Below are 21,303 nucleotides of genomic sequence, written 5' to 3' on the forward strand. Positions count from 1 at the left end.
GATACAATACTGCCAGTAATGATTTATGAGTTTATACATTTCAAAATCTTTACATCAGACTTTTTTTTTCAGTTCTATGAGACAAACAGTATAAAATGCTGTTGTTGTACACCGTGAAATGTTCATAATAAAAAATTCGGAGTATTACTACATACATCATGTGTCGTGTGCGTCAGATCTGTGGTTTTCACCAAGGAATCCGTCGACTCAAATCAGAATTGCGAGGCGATACAAGTTGGAAAAAGCAGTCGTCTTTATTTAGCATGTTTTCACAACACTGAATACTTTAAGCCTTTCATCAGTTTGTATCTTTTAGAAAGTAACTGTTGAGTCAAACCAACTGATTAAAACTGCTTCCCTTTCCAAGATCAGGTTCAAACCCTTTCAGCTTTTACCTTCGACAGGCTTCAGAGCCCTTTCACATGTCCAGGTGAGCAGCATCTTCAGCATCAACAAAACAGAGGTACAAAGTCATGAGAAACAGCTGAAACCAGACCTGGGCGCAAAGCGTTTACCGCAACTTCCACAGAGTTCCGTATGACTGAGGTTTACTGCAGTATAACAGCGCTAGCAGATTCCTAATCCGATAACTCGTACACTGTAGAGGTTCTCCAGCACAGTCCAGTGTTTGTGCAAACGTTCGTACAAACCCTGTTCAAAGTGACCCCAAGAAAAGAAAAGAAAAAAAAAAAGCAATGAGAAAATATTCTAATACAGAATTCCGCCCAGGTCTGACTGAAGCCATGAAGTCGAGAAAGTAAGTGCAATGGGAAATAAAAACGAAAAAAAAAAAAACAACCAAAAAACGAATGGCTCAGAGTGTTTTAGTGGCTTGTCGTGAGCGCCTTCTCACCCACAGTGATGCAGGAAAAGTCCTCTGGTACAACATCGATAGAAGTCCTGGGTGATCATCGACACCTTCCACAGATTCACCGTTACCGACGCTGGTAAAACCAGAGTCGCTGTGGCGGGATTCCACAAGGTTTACAACACGGACCTCTTTCTTTTTAAATAATCTGGGCCTGGATAAAAAGGAATCTGGTCCAGTTGGTGATTCTGTTGCATATACACAACCTGAAGCTACATCCACACTAATACCATTTCATTTTATCCCCTTAATGTCGGCTGTCGCAAATTTTAATCGGACCATTTATGTTACGGAATCACCCAAGATAGCGCAAGTATTCCCCCAACTCATGCACCTTATTTTTAATTTCCCTTGTATATATGACTTATTTGTTGCATATATATTTCGTCTATCTGTAGTACAGATTTGGATTTTTGTATGTTTCGGTATTTCTTAGAAGCTTCGTATATTGTCAGTATTTTTCAGTGTATATTTTTAGTATAATTGTTGCACTTTAAGAATCTGCTGCTAAACAGATTTTCATTGTTCCTGTAACAGTGACAATAAAAATCTATTCTATTCTTTTCAAAGCCATTTCAGGGATATTCGATAAGTCCTGAAAATAACTTTGTGGCTTCAATAAAACCATCTCCTAAGACGGGAAAATCGGTTTTATTACTTTTTAATTACTATTAACCATTAGGCCTGTTGTCGCATCTGCTGAAAGGAAAAACTAAATAATTTTTTTTAAAAATATAACTGTTAATACATTTACGCAGTAACAGATTAACCCCTTAATGGCTGAATTTGTATACAAGTATATCAAAAAATAAATAGAGATTTTTGCTTTCTAGCCGATGCTAAATTAAGTCAAGATTTGACTATAGCATGCGAAATGGAATGACAGGCATTATTGGCTAATAGTAATAAAACAGATTTTCCTTTGTTGGGAGATCCAGATTTATTGATGAAACTAAAAGTTTTTCATTGGGGGAAAACATACGCCATCTCAGCTTAAAAGTCGACGGTAAGTTGTTAAATGGATTTATCTTTGGTTTTTGCTACACATATATTTGATGTTATTTTTGTATTAAATGAACATGTTTATCTATTGTTAAAAGTGTACAATATATGGCACTTAAGATAAAAATTAGCGACATATTTTTAACTAAATAAATAAACTGAAGCTCCAGCCATGTTTTCTATAAAACCTGTAATTCTATGATTTTTTTAAAATAACTTTATGTGTAATTCAGTATCCTGGTAGTCATGGATCATGTGACCACAGTCTGACTAATCACAGCGCAGTATATGTGTAAGTTCATCATTGTTTCCACAAGTTGTTTGCTTTTTTTTTCTCTTCCCACATTAAAACACAACCAACACAGTTTATTTTGGAATGAAACAGACGTAGAATCATGTACTAGAATGTCCTGACACATCAGATTTGGCTGTTAAATGCAATAAAATCTATGCGTTTTAAATCTGTATTAGTGTGGACGTAGCCTCATCTGTGGCTGCACTTAAACACATCGTTCATTTACAAACCAAGACGTGGCTAAAAGCTCAGGGTACGACAGCGAGAAGAGGACGAGGAGACTGTTGCGATAATTGTTGGATTGAAATCGGGGGGAGGATGCTACAATTTATCAACCTTACATGAATTAAAAATCAAAAAACTCCAGTCCTCGGTTTAACATTTCAACAGCAGAACGAGAAATGAACCTTAAACAGTGTCGACTGTTACATTTTCGTGATCTTTTTCCAAAGCATGCTTTCGTTTTTGGATTTCTGGGTGTCATTTCCCAACAATTCAAGGCAACCCGTCGGTTTTCAGTCGTTGCGGTGTGATATGAAAATCATTTAGTGTACGCTTGAAATTCAGTCATGCCTGTTTTAGAGTTAACCCTTCGGTATCTGGCCCAGACAGGTCCCTCCTAACCACCAATGGTGCATAATGTGCACAGCTCCATAATAATGTTAAAAATGCTTTTGTTAGTTTGTTTTTAACTTTTAACTTTTTTTTTTTTTGGTATTTCATCAACGTAAGCCATAAACAAAAACACCAAATATTCAATAAATGCCATTTTTTTAACCCTTTAAATGCCATGTTTGTGATGTAAACAAACCATATTTTTTCTATTAACCATATTTCACCAGGAAGGCAGCGCATGCCGACACGCATTGGTGTGTTTTTAACTCCAGCCCCAATGAATTCATCTAAAGGCCTTCATGAAATAAAGGCTTTTTACAACTTCAAATTTTTCCAACCAAGTGAATGCCAGGATTTTGTTCTTTTTTCCTACTGTTCATGCCCTCTCCATGAGCACCTCTGGTTTGTCTAATACCAGCAGCTCCCTGTGAAATTTTTTTTTTTTTTTGTGTCTTTTTAAACTATGTTTTTTGATGCAAATCCCCCCAGTATACGTCATAAAAACTGGTTGACTTATTTATTGATTTTTGCAGTCTGTTATATGTCACTGATTAACAGCAATATTATTTTTAAATATGTGTTATTATTGTTTGTGCTTGGTCAAATGTTAAGTGCTAAAATGTGTCAGTGTGCATTTTTTACTTACTTTGGAGAAGGGTGCTAGTGTAGTAATTTTCCATTGTTTATAATGTGTTGATTTTAGTGTCGGAATTTTAAAAATCATGCAAAAATGAACAACTTTTGAATTCTGACCTACAACAAACAGTGAAAAATCATATGACCTGTTACAACATGAAGAGCAAAGTGTGCACAATATGCTCACCCAGATACCGGAAGGTTAACTTTGACGTATGTCGATTAAAAACCTGTGTTGAGCATTTGTGAAAGCATCAAAATTCTATACTTATTAGAACAAACAAGCACGATCATAAATGCAAGCGCTTCTTCGGTCGTTAAGGAGTGAAAACCTATTCCACCGAACATAAACGCGATGATTCAAACAATACAAAACGTCTACCTGTTTGGTACGGGGATGATTTCAGCTCAGTTGTTTCCAATTATTATCTAGTTTTACATCATACGGTCACTGACAGATGGAGGTTACACCTGGTTTTAATTTCAACAGTATGCCAGACCCAAATATGATCAGTCAGAACGGATGATCAGTTCAGATTTCAGGGAATCTAAAAGAAATATTTAAAATAATAATGATAATGGATCAGGAAATATCCTCCTGAGACCCTGGAACATAAAAGTTTTTGGCTTTTTTTACATTAATTAAACTGCCTTAATTGGAACAGTTTTTTCAGACACGGTAAAACTGTGAAACTGTTGTCCACTATAGACGACAAAAACACATTGAAGATATGACTAATTAACTAATTTGGCTGATTAATAGGTGCTGATTTATGCATTTATTACTTTAATTTATTGACATCCACTTCAACAGTTTTCATTCAGCCTGAACCCAGTTTTTGAGACGAACAATATCTGACATAAATGACACCTTTAATTCTTGGTGTGGACATCAGTTTTTCCATTCAGGATGAAAAAACACAACTATAAATGAAACAGAGGTGGTTAGAAACACAGGCAGCCAATCAGGACACATCGAAGTCACTTTGAAAGTCACTAATTTTACTTGTATATTCATCATGTTCTCATTAATACAGAAATAATTAATGAGAATAAGTAAACACAAATGTTGCACAGTGAAAAGTTAAAACGCATTATTATCTGTTGGTATAAGTGAACAATAATATGAACTTTGTGAGATTTTTGGCAAAAAAAAAATCAAATAAATATTTTTGACAATTCTAGTCACCACTAGAGGGCAGTAAAAACTACATACTGAGGCTTTAGTGTTGTCACTCCGCATTGCTTTTGTTGCCTATGATGGGTAATAAATATTCATTTGGAGCTTCTTTACATTTTTCTCACTGCACACTTAATAAACCCTGTTAAACCCTGGTCCATTTGTTTCCAGTGGGAATCATTTCAATGCAACACAAACCAATAGATTAGCCGATAGCAGAAGCGTCATTCATTTAAACCAAGTTACGGTAAGAAAACAGTAAAGATAAGACAACATTCCTGATCATCTCTTCGTAATGTGACCTTTATTTTTCGTTCAGTGAGTCAGTAATCCTTCAACAGTTGGATCTGCTTCAGGTTAGCTTAGCGCTGTTAGCTTAGCACTGCGGAGTTTGTCTCATTGTTCTGTTTTAGTAAATTATTCATGACATTTGCTGGTCTTACACTGTTTTTGACCGTTAAGTGCTTGTTGTTTGAACAAAACACAGCGATAATAAAAAATTTGGTTTTGTCGAGGTTTTAGCTGATGTTCTTCTGGTTACGTGGATGTATAGGATGCGTATGCTGTTACCGTGGCAACAGATGGAATTGTGGCTGCCTCAACTGATATCCTGACTGACTGATCCTGGGTCTGTTTTTTTTTTTTCTTTTGTTTTTTTACATGGTCCTTTCCATGTAAGTCTCAAGTGTAACGGCAACAGATTAGGTACTAAAGCTTTGTCAGTGACCTTTCCAAAAAAAAAAAAAAAAAAAGAAAAAAAAAAAAAAAGGCCTGGGGATGTTTTCTTAAGCCGGGTTTACAGTGAGCTATCTATTCATACAGGACGACATACACACAACACAAAGTGCTTAGTGGAGTTGAACCCATCAACTCTACTGGTTGGCACAAGAAGAGCTCTACGTCCGTTAGCCACGCCGTCGAAAACATCATCAGTGACTGTTCTACATGTGTACGACCTCCAGGATGTGCACAATATGGTACTGGTGTTCCAACTGCACTGATATATAAATACTGCTTTTATTTAGAATCATCAACACAGGAAGACATGGAAATAAAATGCTTCAAACAATCATGGCAACCTGTGGCCAAAAAACAAACATTCTGAAAATGTCTAAGTGCACTTACACAGCTCTGACAAGATTTAAGTCTAACCTGTGGGGCCCCTCCCCCCAAAGGAAAAAAAGGCCCAAAAACAAACAAGAGACAGCTATTCGATGTGCCATTTAGGACCAAATGACAGTCACTTTCCAAATGCTTACCTCAATCATAAATCGGTGGAAACGACAGTAACCGGATTCTGAGTGGAATGGTCGGCGGGAGCTCGTTCTCCAGTGGGAAAAGACGATATTTTGAAGGCAAGGCTACAATAAAACTCAAATTCAGAGTGTTGTGAGGGCTACTTATCACGTTGCTGTTCATTAAATTGGGCGTCTACTGACTTTGTAATGAATGCATCATCCCGAATCATGATAGTTTAATATTAAACCTCCCCATTCCGCTAAGGTAGAGAAGCTATCACAACAGGCAGACATGAAAAAGAACCAATTTTAACCCTAAAATAAATAAGAAGGAAAATGATCCTCTCTGTACATAGAAAAGAAGCAGATGAGGCTGCAGCACATTCACATGTATGTATGAGGGGGTGGGCTTTGATCAATAGGTCTCTGTGCTTACACTGACTGATGTGGGATGATGCAGGCACAGTAGAATGACTTCTAGAGCGCTCTATCGGAACCATTTCTCCTGGTTTATTATTTGCTTTTGCTTGGTCTGGTAACACACTATGGCCTGTCTGTCGTCACCTGTTTGTTTTGTGTCTGATAAGGGAAGGGCGGTGGGCTTTCTGAGAAGGAGTCCGATTGCAGTGTGTTGGGAGCGGGGGGCTCAGAGCATGCCAAACCCTTTGGCATAGGTGATGGCTTTCAGCAGTCTCTCCCTCAGCTTCTCTTTGCTGCTGTACTCGGGAAGCAGCAGGACGTTAAAGCAAGTGTGAGACGTCGGTAACCTGTCGACACAACAACACCGGTTACATCACAAACGCACTGGTCGACTCCGCTTCACACATAGAAAACTGCACACTGAATGGGCTAAAGGGGGGAATAAAAGTTTTTATTACATACTCCGTAAAGAACAGAGGAATTTGTTCCATTTTGGTGTCGTGCTGATGTAGATCTGGAGTTGGTCTATGAGCGCCTTCAACGGCAGCTCACAGCTCCTAATGTGTGCTATGTACTGACGCTAATGCTAACTGCTAATACTATATACTGTGTAAGTATTAGGATGGGTTAAATACAGACTGAATTTCCTCACAAGGATGATACGGCCAGTTACCCTCTAGCTTTTAATGTGCTCAATGCTCATGCTAAGAACTACGTATGTATGGATGGGCAAAAATGCAGATCAAATTTCCTCACAGGGATAATAAAGAGAGTTACCCTTGCATCTTTAATGTGCTAAATGCCAACTGCTAATGCTAGGTACTGTGTATGTATTAGGATGGGTAAAATGGAGAAATGGAATTTCCCAATGGGGACAATAAACCAAGTTACCCTCTGTTTCAGAAATTTAGTAAAAAAACAAAACAAAAAACTAAATAAAATAAAAGAATGTATGCTTTTTACAATCAATGGAAAAAAGGTAAAACTTTTACTTTCCTGGGTCTCTGGAGGGTAAGAAAATTGGTAAAAAAAAAAAAAAAAAAAAAAAAAAGTAGATTATTAAATTTTACAAGATTTTAGACAACTTTTCTTAATTTCACAAATTCTCCATGCCTGGAAAAAGAGATTTTAACGACACATGACTTTCAGAAGTTTTTATAATTTATGTTATATAAATGTTTCACTTTAAGAAACTAAAGCCCCTTTTCCGCCACAGGAACTTTAACTTTACCAGGAACTTTGCTGCGCTTCCACTGAAATTAACCGGAAAAAAACTTTTCCTAGACTTGAAACTTTTCCTGAAAAAAGTTCCTAGCTGGGGGTGTAACGTTTTAAATTCCCCTGAATTCCTGGGGGCGGGGCTGTGTGCTTAAGAACGCTGATTGGTGGAACACACTTACAGCATTCCCCACTTACATTCGAGCCGTATTTGAATAAACTTCCGGGAACTTTGAGGTCGAAACGCAAACCACACAGATTTCAAGGAATTTTTACCCAGGTAAATAAATGCCTGCTTATAAAAGTTCTTGGAAATGTTGGTGATAAAGGGTCTAAATGGTCATTAAAGTATCTGCCCTCTTTGACAGCGGACCATCTTTCCAGACTTTAAATCTTTTTTGGTGTCTCACCGGTCGGTATCGGGGCCGTTCTTTGCGATGATCATCTTCAGTTTGCCCAGCCCCCCCACTGGGGCTCTGTCGGTGCCTGTGGTGAACTGCAGGAACAGACGTTTCTGCTCCTCGCCAAATGAGTGCAACGTTTCCCAAAATTCCCTACGATAACAGAAACAAACATCCAGTAAGTCAGTGTTTAGATGGAATTTACACAGAAGACACAGCATCGGAATTAAGGGTCTGGACAAATCATACACTACAAAACTGAGCCCACATTCACAAAATATTAAAAAATAAATCAATAAAATACCTCATGGTGACCCTTTGTCTTTCTCCCTAAGAATTATCACAAGGATTTTGGAAATGTATAGTAAAATCATTTGAAAGTGTTAAACTTCCACCATTAGAGCATTGTGTCATGAAGCTCGCCGGTGCTCAAATGTCATTTTGTCGTCAGTTTTGTTCAGAACAGACGTCGTTACAGCTGAACTCATGTCATTCAGGCCTCATTTCACAGACAATTGTCTATTATTCTCACCATGCACAAGTGAGAGAAACAGGTTTTCCCCTTTAAGTTATAAACCCTGTGTGTAGTACCATTAACCTGGCTCATTTCCCATAATCCCCACTGCCTTAAATCTGGACCAGATCATTAATACAAGAACCAAACCACAACCTGCAACTGCAATTAAATAAACTATCCAGCTGTACGACACAAAAAGAAACATAGTAAAACCCAAAAAGATACAAAAAGAAATACAGTAAAACAAAAAATACTAAAAGAAATATGTTTAAAAAAGACACAAAAAGAAGCATATTAAAACAAATAAGATGCAAAAAGAAACATATTAAAATTAAATACAGAGTAAAATGTAAAAAAAAAAGAAAAAAAAAGAAAGAAAAAAAGCAAATGAAACAAAAAAACCCTATATCCCTTAGGTTCCATGTTATTTTTCTTTACATATATGAAATTCAGGCTAGTGCAGTATTTCCTTCCTGTATTATTTTGCCCTTCTTCACATATTTTCTTACTTTATGATTCGAGAATCTCTGTTGTATCCTCCGTCGTATTCCGTCGTTTCTTCAAGTGCTAAAAAGTCCAGGTTCTGTAGTTTGTGAGGAACATAAAACAGTAAAACAACAGCTCATATTTAGACATTATTACAGTCAAAGGTCTGCTTAAACCCCTCACCCTGCTTCCACAGATCAGGAGCTCAATTTCCTCCGGCCGGAACAAGTATTTGAGCGGTGATTCATTCGTTACCATGTGGAAGCCTCTCCTGAACGCCTTAAACTGCTTCTCCACACTTTTATTCAGCATGTACTCTGCATACTGAGCAACGAACTCCTGCACAAACACACAACACCAATAATTAATGTAAAAATCTAAAAAAACAAACAAACACAAAAAAAACACAAGGTCAAAGGTCAAATTAGGAGTACTCAAGTTAGTTACTGTATGAAACTGAAGTATCTAGTTCCCTTTTACCTCAAATACAGAAGAAAAATCAGCCAATAAACCATGATCTAAAAATTGTAGAAATACACAACTGCAATCAGAAAGATTTTAAGGATTTATCAATTAAAGTTTTTTCAAAGATAAAGATTCTGCTTTGGATTAGAGCTGCAGCTATTGATTATTTTTGTAACTGATTAATCTATCAATTGTTTTCTTCAGTTCCATTAAATGATTATTTGTATAGGCAAAAACAAAAGTAAAAATGTGAACAACTCGTCCTTCATCCCAGAACCAGCTGAAACAACAACCACAAAAAGTAGAAAAGTAAAAGGATATACATGTATATAAAAAAAAATCTATATAGAAATAACAACAGTATAGAAGTGTGTGTGTATGTGTGTGTGTGTGTGTATATATATATATATATATATATATATATATATATATATATAAATAAATAAACAACAAATCAAATAAAATCGACAAACAATATGTCACTACAGTCTTCAACACATTTTTTTGTCGTGACGTGCATTGTGGGAAACGGAGGCTCGCACTGCCTTTGCCCCTGCAGGCAGCTGCGCGAACCTCCCTGCAGCGGCAGCATGAGCCTCCGTTTCCCACAACGTACGCCACGACAAAAAAATTCCGAAGATGCCCGAGTAACCTTCTGGCTCTGAATGTAAACACAGAGTACACTTCCAAATGGTTCACCGTAATGCAAGAGATTCAGGTGAGTAATCACAGAAAGACTTACAGATTTGTGATACTTAGGTTTTACAGATTTGATGAAAAATTCATCACGAAAGTCTCCTGCACCTTTAAGGACTTAATTTTCACAAAATCTATTTAATGACTTTTAATGCTTTTTAATGACCTGCAGAAACCCTGTCAATGGAAAGAGCGACTCATCAGAGTATATACGATGGAAAAAATAACAGCAAAGCTCAACCTTACCCTGGCCTTATTTAAGAAGAGACGGAACCTGTCAATTATTTACTTTGGACTGACTTTGTAGGACATTATGATGGTTTTGTCAGCATATAAACATTTACATGTTCAGATATTTGAAGGTAAATGGTGTATTTGTACAAAACTATCAACGTTGTTGTAAATGTATTTATTATTTTATTCTCTATTAACTTACTGATCCCTGACACTGTCAGAAGAGTACGGCACCACTTTGCAGAGGAGTTCTCTGTTCATGTGCGTTTTTTGCTGTTTGCTTTGCCATGTAACAAAAGAATCTGAAGCTTCTAACAAGAAAGGTTTAGTAAATGTATTTAAGAATGTACAGCTTACAAAAAAAAAGAAAAGAAAATGTATCATGTGGTATTTATGGTTAACATTATATTTTGTTAACATATAAATGTCACAATTATTCAACCCCTGTATGATGATGTTTTTAAAGTTTTCTGACATAAATCGGAGCTGAAATGTAATTAAGCCTTTGGAAAATCTATAATGATCCTTCCTTTGGTTCATCTGTGATGCACATACAAACCCCAACTATGATGGAAAGACAAAGAGCTTGAACACAAGCTGACAAAGGAGATTATTTCACGTATCAATCAATATTTTTTGTTTTGTTTTTATTATCATCATCTTCTGTATTAATGAAAATAGGTCAAAGAAAAAAAAAATCTGCTCAACAAACACTTTCCAGTTTTGTGAATAGCAGATGACTCTCACTTAGAAGCTTCATCTCCAGAACAAAACTGAATCTTTGAGTGTTTCTCGTGTAAAAACCTTAACGTGCTTCAACTAAGTTCTGTAATTATAGGAAAAAAACCTGATGTCGGTGTTACCTTTCTGTTTTCATTTGTGACTGGAATCTTGTCCCCGTTTTCCCTTAAATCGTACATGAGTGGGTTCCCAAACAGATCTGTCTGGGAGATCTGGAAGGTGATCATCATGTCTTCTTCCACGCTGCCCTCATACTCCAAAAGTTCCTTGAGACTCTGGTATAGAACCTTTCCAACAGACATGGCATGTTTAGCTCAGTAACTTATTCTTAAACGTTAAAAATGCTCCAAAATCTGCTGGATAAACCACTGTTCTTACCGGGTTGGCGTCTGCTAAGTCCCTGAACGTTCCTTTCTTGCCCATCAGCTTCCTGTAGACGACCATGGGGAAGTGCACGTCCAGGATGCAGTTGTTATAGATGGCCAGGCCCAGGACGATGCCAATCAGAGTGTACTGACCCTCATTCTCAAACGACGACGGGTTGAACCAGAACAGTTTGGTGCGTTCATCATAAGTGAACATGCCTGAACGGAGACGATCCATAAAAAAAAGACAAGAAAAAGGATGATTAACAGGAAGTCCAGTCCCTGAAACATGTTAACTTCAGTCATCAGAATGTTTTAGAGCTCATGTTTTCAGGAAAATCATCTGTTTTTTTTAAAGTTACTATATTACACATACATCTTACTAAAATGTATTTACTGTGACACACGTACACTATATGGAAAAAAGTATGTGGACACATTGAATCCAGGTGTTTCTTCTCTAACAGGGGTCTGGGATACAAAACAATAATGACTAATGTCACAAAATTATATTGGGATAAATATCATTGCATTGGTTAGTTTGATTTAAATTGTTATCTTTGCTTTCAAAATGCCTCAGAGATGGTTTTTACATAAATTTTACGTAAATATTGACGTTTATAAACTATATGGACAAAAGTATTGGGACACATTAGGTCTACAGCTGTAAAATGTCCTTCATGATGATTTGAGATGTAAACATCAATATTTCCTTAAAGTTTAATGGGAGATTTTTCTTCCTCAGTGAGATGTGAAGAAAATAGATGGTTAGTTGGGATAGAAAATTAGTATTTACAGTCAGAGCAGGAAAAATATTTCAGAAATTTAAAGGTAGAACATTTAAAATCATATAACATCAAATCGATGTTGAGAGAAATTCAGTATGCCTCAGACATGTGACAGACATGTTACAGCTTTCTCCTACATCTTTTGTTCCTAATGTGTTGATATTAAAGGGCTCATATTTATTTAAACCCACTTTTATTAGTCTTTGGTTCATTTTTTGTGTATTTGGACCCTAATAATTCATGAAGTTTGAATTTGAACCCTCCAGGTGCTGAAAAAGCTATCTTTATATTCATTTTGGCAAAAATCCAGTGGATTTCTACAACCTGTTTTAATTCCTGCTTAATTTGTTATGTTTTATAACCAGTTACGTCACAACATTTGCACATATAAGGTCAAGACTTCTGACGAACACTTCTCTGAGTACGCGATAACTGTTTGTCAGCAGCAGCGGTTGTAGTCCATACTGAAAATATGTCCCAACTTCAAGCAGATTTCCTAAAATGTTCAGTTGTTGGTTGAATAAACAAATACAAGTGGCTGAACGGGACAGAAAGCATGGTCAACAACCTGGAGGAAGTGGGGTCACTTGCATTTAAAGGGTCAGCGCTCAAAACCACCTTTCTGGTGTCATTACTCAGAAATAGGGTTGATGATGGACCTGTGAAGTTGAATTAATGAAGAATTCAGACCCAAGCAGAGCATTTACAGTTTATGTAGACCACAGGGAAATGTTTGAAAATGAAGAATTCCATTTTAAAAAAAAAAAGTAAAATGTGACTCCTTTAAAGTTAAATAGGAGATTTGTCTTCCTCAGTGAGATGTGAAGAAAGTAGATGGTTAATTGTGGTAGAAAATTATTATTCACAGTCAGAGCACGATTTTTTTTTTTTTTTAGAAGTTTAGAGGCAGAACATTTAAAATCATATAACATCAAATCGATGTTGAGAGAAATTAAGTATGCCTCAGACATGTGACAGACATGTTACAGCTTTCTCCTACATCTTTTGTTCCTAATGTGCTGATATTAATATGATCGTACATGGACGTTCCATCAGACTAACATGTCCAGTTCAGCCCAGTAATTCAAACAACCACAGCTCAAACAGAAAGTCACCGTTCAAGGGCACGACTGGTTGTAAATTTCCATTCCAGACATTCACTTCCTCCTTAGAGGTGATCTAAACCAACAATTATATGTCAGGGTTCAGCTCTGTTAAACTTTTCTTTCACTTTTAAAAAGCAGCTGCTATTTCAGACTACATTTGCTAACCTGAATATAGACGCCTTTTAGGCGGTGTGTGGATTAGATGGATTAAAAATACCTGGTTTATATACTAATTAGTACATGAAATAAATAAATATTCTATAATCATTACATGTCACAGCCAAAGTGCAAATATTACACAGTTCCTCATTGATTATTATATGAGTGTAGCTGTTACTTTGGAAATTAATGAAGTTACAAAGCAGTGAAAATGTGTATATTAGATGAAATGAACAGGTTTTTTCTATGTAATCTACTACTCTTACTCCTATTTAACGCAGAGGTGTCTTAATGGAATTCTGTTGTATTAATTACAAGTGTCCAAGGAGAACATGTGTCAAAAATGTCAGAAATAGTGCAATTCCCTGAACACTACCTTTAATTAAATCTGTCTGTTTCTCTCTCGTTTGGATTCCATGTCTCCAATTTGTGTATCTGTTATTTCAATTTAAAAGCCAAAGTGTATCTGTGATTGCTGAATGATACATTTTCAGGATTTTATTGAATTTGTGTTGGTTGTAGAAATTAGAACAAATTCTTGGGGGAACTGTAAATTGACCAATATATGTTCCAGATTACACATCAGTGTTCTACTTGTGTCTTTAAATGTTGAACTACAGCTCTTTCTTTCTACAAACTACTATGACTATTTTGTAAATTAAAGGTTCAAAGGTTTTTATTGTCAATTCACTAGATGCACAAAATATACAGAGAACTGAGACGCTGTTTTTCTCTCACCTTGTTATTGAAAAGACAAGCAATTAAAGAAGAGGTAAAAATACAATAAAAAGAAATAGGTGGTATGAAGAATAAACTATAATAGAATATAAAGTGTACATATAAATCTATTTACAACAGCTGTAGTAGAATAATAAATGTATTTATGTATTAGTTGTATTACTTGCTTTAATTTTATTTCTCAGAGGATTATTAAAGTATCATTTCGCCAATCTTCCTTGGCATGAAATTAGCACAGATTCAGCTGCTGCAACACAATGTACAGTAGAACCTCACAGTACAAGTTTAATTTGTTCCATGATCAAGCTTGTTTTGCAGTTCACCTGTTTTACAAATCAATTTTCCTCATTGAAATAAACTGAAACACACGAATCCATTCCAGCCCAAAAAAAACACCCAAAAATATTTTTTAAAAGGTTTTTAAAAACAGAGGAAGTGCAGTCAGAAAGAAAATAATTATAAAAACATGATAAAAGAGAATGCAAAAGAAATAAATGATCGTGATTTTGCCTCAATGAGAAATGAAAAGGAGCAAGCGGCGGCTGCTCCACTGAGCATGTGCGAGTTCAGTGCTGACCAGCGGCGGCGACTATGACACTCACTCATATTGCGGATTTCCACTCATATTTCACAGGTTTCACAGCGATGATTGGTTCCTAATTTCAATATAGACTGTCAGGTTGGAACGAGTGGAACTGAGTCGACTAGTGTTACTTTCTTTCTAGTTCAGACACATTTAAACACAATACAGCGGACAAGTTTATAGCAACACAACTGAAGACCTACTATGTCAAACTGAATACCTTTTGAATACTTTAAGGTATTAGATGCAGATTTATACATTCTAGATTTTTTTAGACTTTTAAAGACTCTTCAGAATCCCTGATTTCAAGACAAAAATACTCACAACCTGTGACTCATAAAATAAATTACTTGTACAATGGTGCACCTGCACTGTGATGTTCTATTGTATTCACCGAGTTTCTTACCGATATCTGGGTTGAAGATCTCCTCCACCACCAGCTGAAAAAACTCTTTGGAAACACCTCCTTCATCAACACCTTGCTCTCCTTCGAACTCCACGTACAGCTGCTTCTTCAAGTCTGCAGGATTCTCCATCGCTATCATTTCCAGCTGAACAATGACAGATGACATACAGTACAGTGTTTATTATTAAGTACTGAAAGGCTCAAATCAAACCAGATGTAACTAGTGAAAGAATATTGACTTGTGGGTAATGACTTACCCTGACAAGAGCATCATCGATGATGTGGTCTCGGCGGACCTTCAGCCTCAGGTAGGGGTTGAGCTGCTGACCCTGCACCAGGCTGTAGAGAACAGTTATGCGCCGCTCGCTGTACATGCGGATGCGGTTGTCGTAATACAGACCCAGGTTCTTGGTGACGGCATTGAGGATGAAGGGACACGTCATAAAAGAGAACTTGTTTTCAGTTTCAACCTTAAAGAAAGTGTAGTCCTTGTCCATTTCTAACACCTCGTTCAGAGGCTCATTGACGAACTCCTCAAAGGAGATGAGCGGCCGCCGACAATCGTTGGTGCGGATGCCTAACTCGATCTCCAGCGGGTCCACGCGGGGGCCTTTCTTGTTCCGCCGCTCCTCGCCCAGCAGCTCCTGCAGGGTGAGTTCACTGGACTCAGGAATGGGCTCCTCATCCTCCTCCTCGTTATGCTCCGTGTCGAGGTCGCCCCCCAACACGTTTGCATAGTAGACGACCTTCAAGCACTTGGTGGCCGCCACCACCGCGTCATCGTCGTTGACTAGGTTGCGGCTGTTGAACTCGTTACTGATGACCTTATAAGTAATGAGCTGCTGGAAGGTCTCCACCATGCGTCGGATCTGCTCGGTGCTGTAGTGCGACCATAGACGTGCCAGCTTGGCCTGAGCCGCCAGTGGGAGTTTGCTCATGGCCTTGCAGAACTGCGGCAGAGCGATCTCCAGGTACTCTGGGCTGTGAAGGTTGCTGTTTTCCATGACTATAACAAATAGATTCAGGTAGTTTGGGTCTCTTGAGTACACATTGTGGTACGTCAGGTCACACTCTACGTTGGGCGAGAGGTAGACCAGTGCATTCAAGAAGGCGGCTTCGATCTTCTCATTCGACAGCAGACGCTCGTAGACTCGTCGCACGGCGTCGATGTCTACCGAGACCTCATCTGGTGCCAGCTTTTGGACGTCGTTCTCCCCCGACGAGCCCTCGCCGAGTCTTAGTGACGACGAGGACGCGGGGGAGTCCTCCTCCATTGCCGTGGCGGAACACGCTGCCGCCTCCTTCTCATCTTCATCCTTGTCTTCGTCTTTGCCTTGGAGGGACTTGAGCTCCTCCTTGGTGTGAGGTTTGGACCGCCGGAAGCTCTGCACCAGACCCTCAGCACTGGAGAACACCCGACCTATTACTCGAATAAGAGGGGAGTAATCTTCTTTCTCTCCGCAGATGTCCAAGATCTCATACACCTTTTCTTCTGTCAGGTAATTTACATCTACACAAAGAATAAGATGTTAGATCATTTAAAAAGAGAGCAAGAGAGCAGCAATGAAAATAACAAATTTAAAACATGCTGAAATCATACAGCTGGAGTAAAAAGGTATTCATTTGTTTATAACGTATTTAGGAGAAGGGCTGCAACCAATGACTATTTCAATAGTGGAATAGTGAGATTATGAACTGAAATAAAGGCTCTTATATATATACGTACACACACACACACATACACACACACATACACATATACACATATATATATATATATATATATATATATTTACTGCAGCAATAATACATTTTCTTTCCTTTCACATGAACATTTGATGCACAACAATTAGAATGCATGTTAAACAAATATTCAATATTCAACAAATGTCGCAGCAGCAGTTAAATGTTTTTTCCCTTAAACAAAAGTGCATTTTTTACATAACAATTACAGTGCTTAGGAAAGTTTGTTAAACAAATAACTAAACACTCAAGAGTTGCAAACGGCAATAAAACAAACATTTTCCTCAAACAAAAGGTGCATGACGTTGCTAATGACCTGTCGACAATTAAAGTAGTCGTCAACTAATTTTGCCGTTGACCTTTTGTCAACTAGTTGTTGCAGCCCAAAGTATGAGGACCGAATCACAGAAATGCAACAGAATCACTATAGTTTGTGTCCATAACGTAAAACAACATGAAAGTTGAACTAGTTCATGCTGACGAGACCTTTGACCAATTATCAGGAGACACTGACTATATCTCAAAAATTTTTTTGTTTGGCGTTCAGTTCCACGTTTACTGATTAAGTACTTAAAGTTTCAGGTTCATTGATTCAAACTTATTTATTTACGAATTTTCTATTTTGATGTATATAAAGATCAGCAATTATCTGGTTTCTAAGTGAAAAGCAGTTTAATTTCAGACATGCAAAATTTGAGTAGGTGATTGAAAACAAGCCTGATCTGAATAAATTACCCAGAACTTTGAGGTGGAAATGCAAACTACACAGATTATAAGGAAGTCTTTAATCCAGGTAAATAAGTTCCTGGAAATGATGGTGGAACAGGGGCTTTTGCTGACCACAGTTATCCCCTTCGCTATGACGCCCACAACAGATAAACTTTAACCCTTAAAGACCTAGAACTATTTTTGAGGTGACATCAAACTGATTTATCACCATTTATCATTTTATCATCCTTATTATTTTTTTAATGAAAATTTGGTATTTTATGATATATTTAATTTACTAATCATATAGACGGTCATAAAAGCTCAGTAAATTCAAAGGTTATTTAATGAAAACACTGAAGAAAAGTTTACTTTTTCAGTAACAACCAACTGTCTCCATCCACTGTCATTGATCAAACTCCATGGGTTTTACTGGTGAGTCAATGTTGTAGAAGATGATGGTGTTTCCATGTTCACTATGGAGCCTCTGAACGTCCAAATGGGTCAGATCTGATGACCATGAAACTGCATTCTACCTTAATTATTTCAATGTATTGATAGGATTAGTGGATCAACAGTTATTAAACATTTTAGATCAGTGGATGCTTTTGGTCGGTGGTGGTTGTTCAGGTCTTATTGTTAAGGCTTTCATCTTTTTTTGTGGCCACTGAGGAAGAGGCTGAAGGGATATTCACTCATGTATAATCTGCAACATCACCACGAGATGCCACTCAAGATTAAACACCAAACCTTTAATCAACTACGTGCAAATATTACGTTACATTAACTTACCTTTGAAATTGTCCCGTACAGAATGGACATCTTTATTATTCATCTTTCTGTTACTGCAGGCTGAATTGCTGTGTGAGCTGCTCTCCAAGTAAGCAGAAGCAGTGCCTTTCTTCGAGGGGTGCGGGTCACATAGTTTAGCGTTGACCTTGTAGAGCTCCAGGGCTTTGACCGCTGCTGCATTGTTATCCATGCGGTTGAAGCCAACTGATGAGGCACACCATGAGTTGGAGCACGACTCATTCCCACAGCCCTCCGTTAACTGGTGGTAATAGCGCTCTATTAGATGTTTGGCAGCTGCTCGCTTCCTGTGATCAGAGGTAAGGTGCATCTCATCAGTTCGGTGTGAATCTAGTTTATTCACCACAACAATTAGTGCCAATACTGTAGTGAATCTGGACTCATAAACATACATTTTGGATATGGATGGAAAAAAACTCAATTGATGACATATTGTTGACTCAAGATTGATTTACAATATTATTTCTGCACCTGATGGTCTTCTTACTAAATATTGTTGACATTGTTCACAAATAATATAAATTTTGCAGCACATATGCTGTTAATTTTAGCCAAAAATATGATAGAATTCAGTAGGTTAATCCTTCAGACACTCATTAAATAAAACTTAACTGTACTTCAAACGTTTTTGAACAACGATCACTGTAACTTTGTGCTAAGCATCATACCAGGTTCAACATGGGTGACATTAGAATCCCACTACAGTCAACTCACAATTATTAAAGCTTTTCACAAGTCATATCTGTGAGGAAAACAGGAAGTGAGACCCAACACAAAACTGGAACTATTGGTTTGCAATAAGCAGCTTTGACACATCTGAAACATGCTCATGTCCAGATCCAATATTTGTATACGTATATATTTATTGAGTAGAGCTTACATTCGGCTTGCTTCTGGGTTTTCTATTTCGGGCTCCTCGTATTCTCTAAGCAAATCACAAACAAAAAAAGAAGAATGATTAAACATCCAGCAAAGGTCAAGATAGGTTGTATTAACATCATGAGGGCAGAAAACACTGCTGGCTTTATGTTGGTTGAAATGCTTTGACACACAACTGTATTTATGATGAGAACTGAGTCAAGAAATAAGAAATCTACATGCTATGATAACGTCGACATGAGAATATGTCAGTGATGTTAGCTTTACTGAGATTGCCTTAGTGCACTGTGCAAAGTGTGCAACGCAAGCTGTCATTAAGAAGTTAAATTAACCAATAAAATAAGCCTTAAACAACAGCCTACAGGTAAATGTGACAAGGGCAGTAGGGGTTGCAGGAGGAGAAATGTCATGGAAGTGGACATCCTGACGCTGACTTGTTAGCCAACTAGCATGTCCGCTAGCCTTATTTTAAAATTATCCATTCATATCCAGCTAATACAGATATTCGATTTTATTAACCAAAGTATGTTTAGAATATTACTTTGTAATGTTTAGTAACACCAACAGAACAGCAGTTTCCCCATTGCTAACAGTAATAACTAACTAGCTAACATTAGCAGCCTTTCAGCTAGCACCCCCGGCGTCCCCGGCTCTTTCCTCTCGGCGTCCCCACCTATCGGGTCCTCTCGCGGGGCTAGTCTCGGCCTGTGGTGGCGCACACTCACAGTCCTCCTTCTCGTCGGAATTCATACGAGACTTTATCCTCAGTTGTTTGTGACTCTGCTGCTGTTGGTGAATGTGTCAGGTCCTCCGCAGATTGAGTTCAGCTGCAACAGAACAATGATTTAAGTCTGCGACGGTGGATTTTCTATTAAAAACTTCATTCACGGCCTTCCTGCTGCAGCCTCTATTCTCAGTCCAAGGTTTACAGCCATCTTGACTACACCGTCAGAGCACATCCCACAATGCACTGCGCCTTCTAACAACCGGATTTACTGGAATGGATCGCTCGGGACACAGGACTGGATTCCCTGGAATGGACTCCTGTGTTTGTGTGGTTGGGAAATGTGTGTAATAATTGGAGACACATTTTAATATTTCTTGTAAAAACCAAACCTTGATTGTTTATGAAAATTTAAATGTATTGATATCTGATTAGACTTCTGACTTTTTTTTTTTTTTAATTATCATTATTATTATTATTATTTTTAAATATAATGTTCTTTACAAATACTGCTTCAGTATAAGTTTGCTATTGATGCTCAGTCTGGGAAAAAAACAACAACAAACTTTTCTGTAATTCTTCAGAATGTATGTCCAGATTTTGATTAATAAAGTTGAAGGGGAAAAAAATTAATATTTCTCCATGTTTGAAGGAACGCTCTTTACAATTTAAAATGCTTTACAAAACTGGCAATTAAATGATTGGAATAGAATAGAATAGAATAGAATAGAATAGAATAGAATAGAATAGAATAGAATAGAATAGAATAGACCAACTTTATTTTTCCACAAGGGAAATTACTGGGTCACAATAGCTCAGTTGCATACAAAAGCCCTCTTGAAAAAACCTGAGCAAAAAAGAAAAAAAAAAAAAAAAAAAAAAAAAGGAAAGGACTTTTAAGTAACTTTTAAGAGATAAAAGTAATAAACAATATAAATGAAGTACACTAATAAAGTAGGAAAAAAATACAAGATTTGCTATATGCAAATCAGGAAATGGAAGTAAAGTAAGTAGTAAACCACAATATCCATACACTAATGAAGCAGAAAAAAAAATAGAACAGAATAGAATGATGCAAAATTATATAAATAGGCCTGATCAGTAAAATAATGAAATAATAACCTATAAATAATGTTAAATCCAAACATTTCTCTATGTTTTAAAGTGGAAAAGTAAAATTACATTATGAAAATGTTTACATTTACAAATTATCATTTAAAAAGTGTGCAAAACATGAACAGCATGAAAGTGTAGTTATAAAAACATTATCTCAATGGCCAAG

General features: G+C 37.2%; 2 protein-coding genes across 3 annotated transcripts in view; both read right to left on the reverse strand.

The window, feature by feature from the left end:
• The window catches only part of LOC115431961 (NACHT, LRR and PYD domains-containing protein 3-like), a 592,418-nt gene that overhangs the window by 82,363 nt on the left and 488,752 nt on the right, over window positions 1-21,303 (reverse strand). The window lies entirely within an intron of this gene.
• On the reverse strand, window positions 232-20,266 carry LOC115431999 (ubiquitin-protein ligase E3A). Of its 2 annotated transcripts, none has more exons than XM_030152767.1 (11): window positions 20,023-20,266; window positions 19,299-19,343; window positions 18,401-18,705; window positions 15,415-16,667; window positions 15,158-15,302; window positions 11,391-11,596; window positions 11,135-11,299; window positions 9,060-9,215; window positions 8,900-8,973; window positions 7,883-8,026; window positions 232-6,601 (listed from the first exon to the last, which is right to left on the reverse strand). In XM_030152767.1, coding segments are annotated over exons 2-11 (2,571 nt in total). In that variant the 5' UTR covers window positions 19,301-19,343; window positions 20,023-20,266; the 3' UTR covers window positions 232-6,480. The 2 variants fall into 2 exon arrangements, with proteins under 2 accessions (XP_030008627.1, XP_030008621.1); XM_030152761.1 differs by having other exon boundaries at window positions 19,971-20,266.

The sequence above is a fragment of the Sphaeramia orbicularis genome, chromosome 2, assembly GCF_902148855.1.
Source record: "Sphaeramia orbicularis chromosome 2, fSphaOr1.1, whole genome shotgun sequence".
NCBI classification, from domain to species: Eukaryota; Metazoa; Chordata; class Actinopteri; order Kurtiformes; family Apogonidae; genus Sphaeramia; species Sphaeramia orbicularis.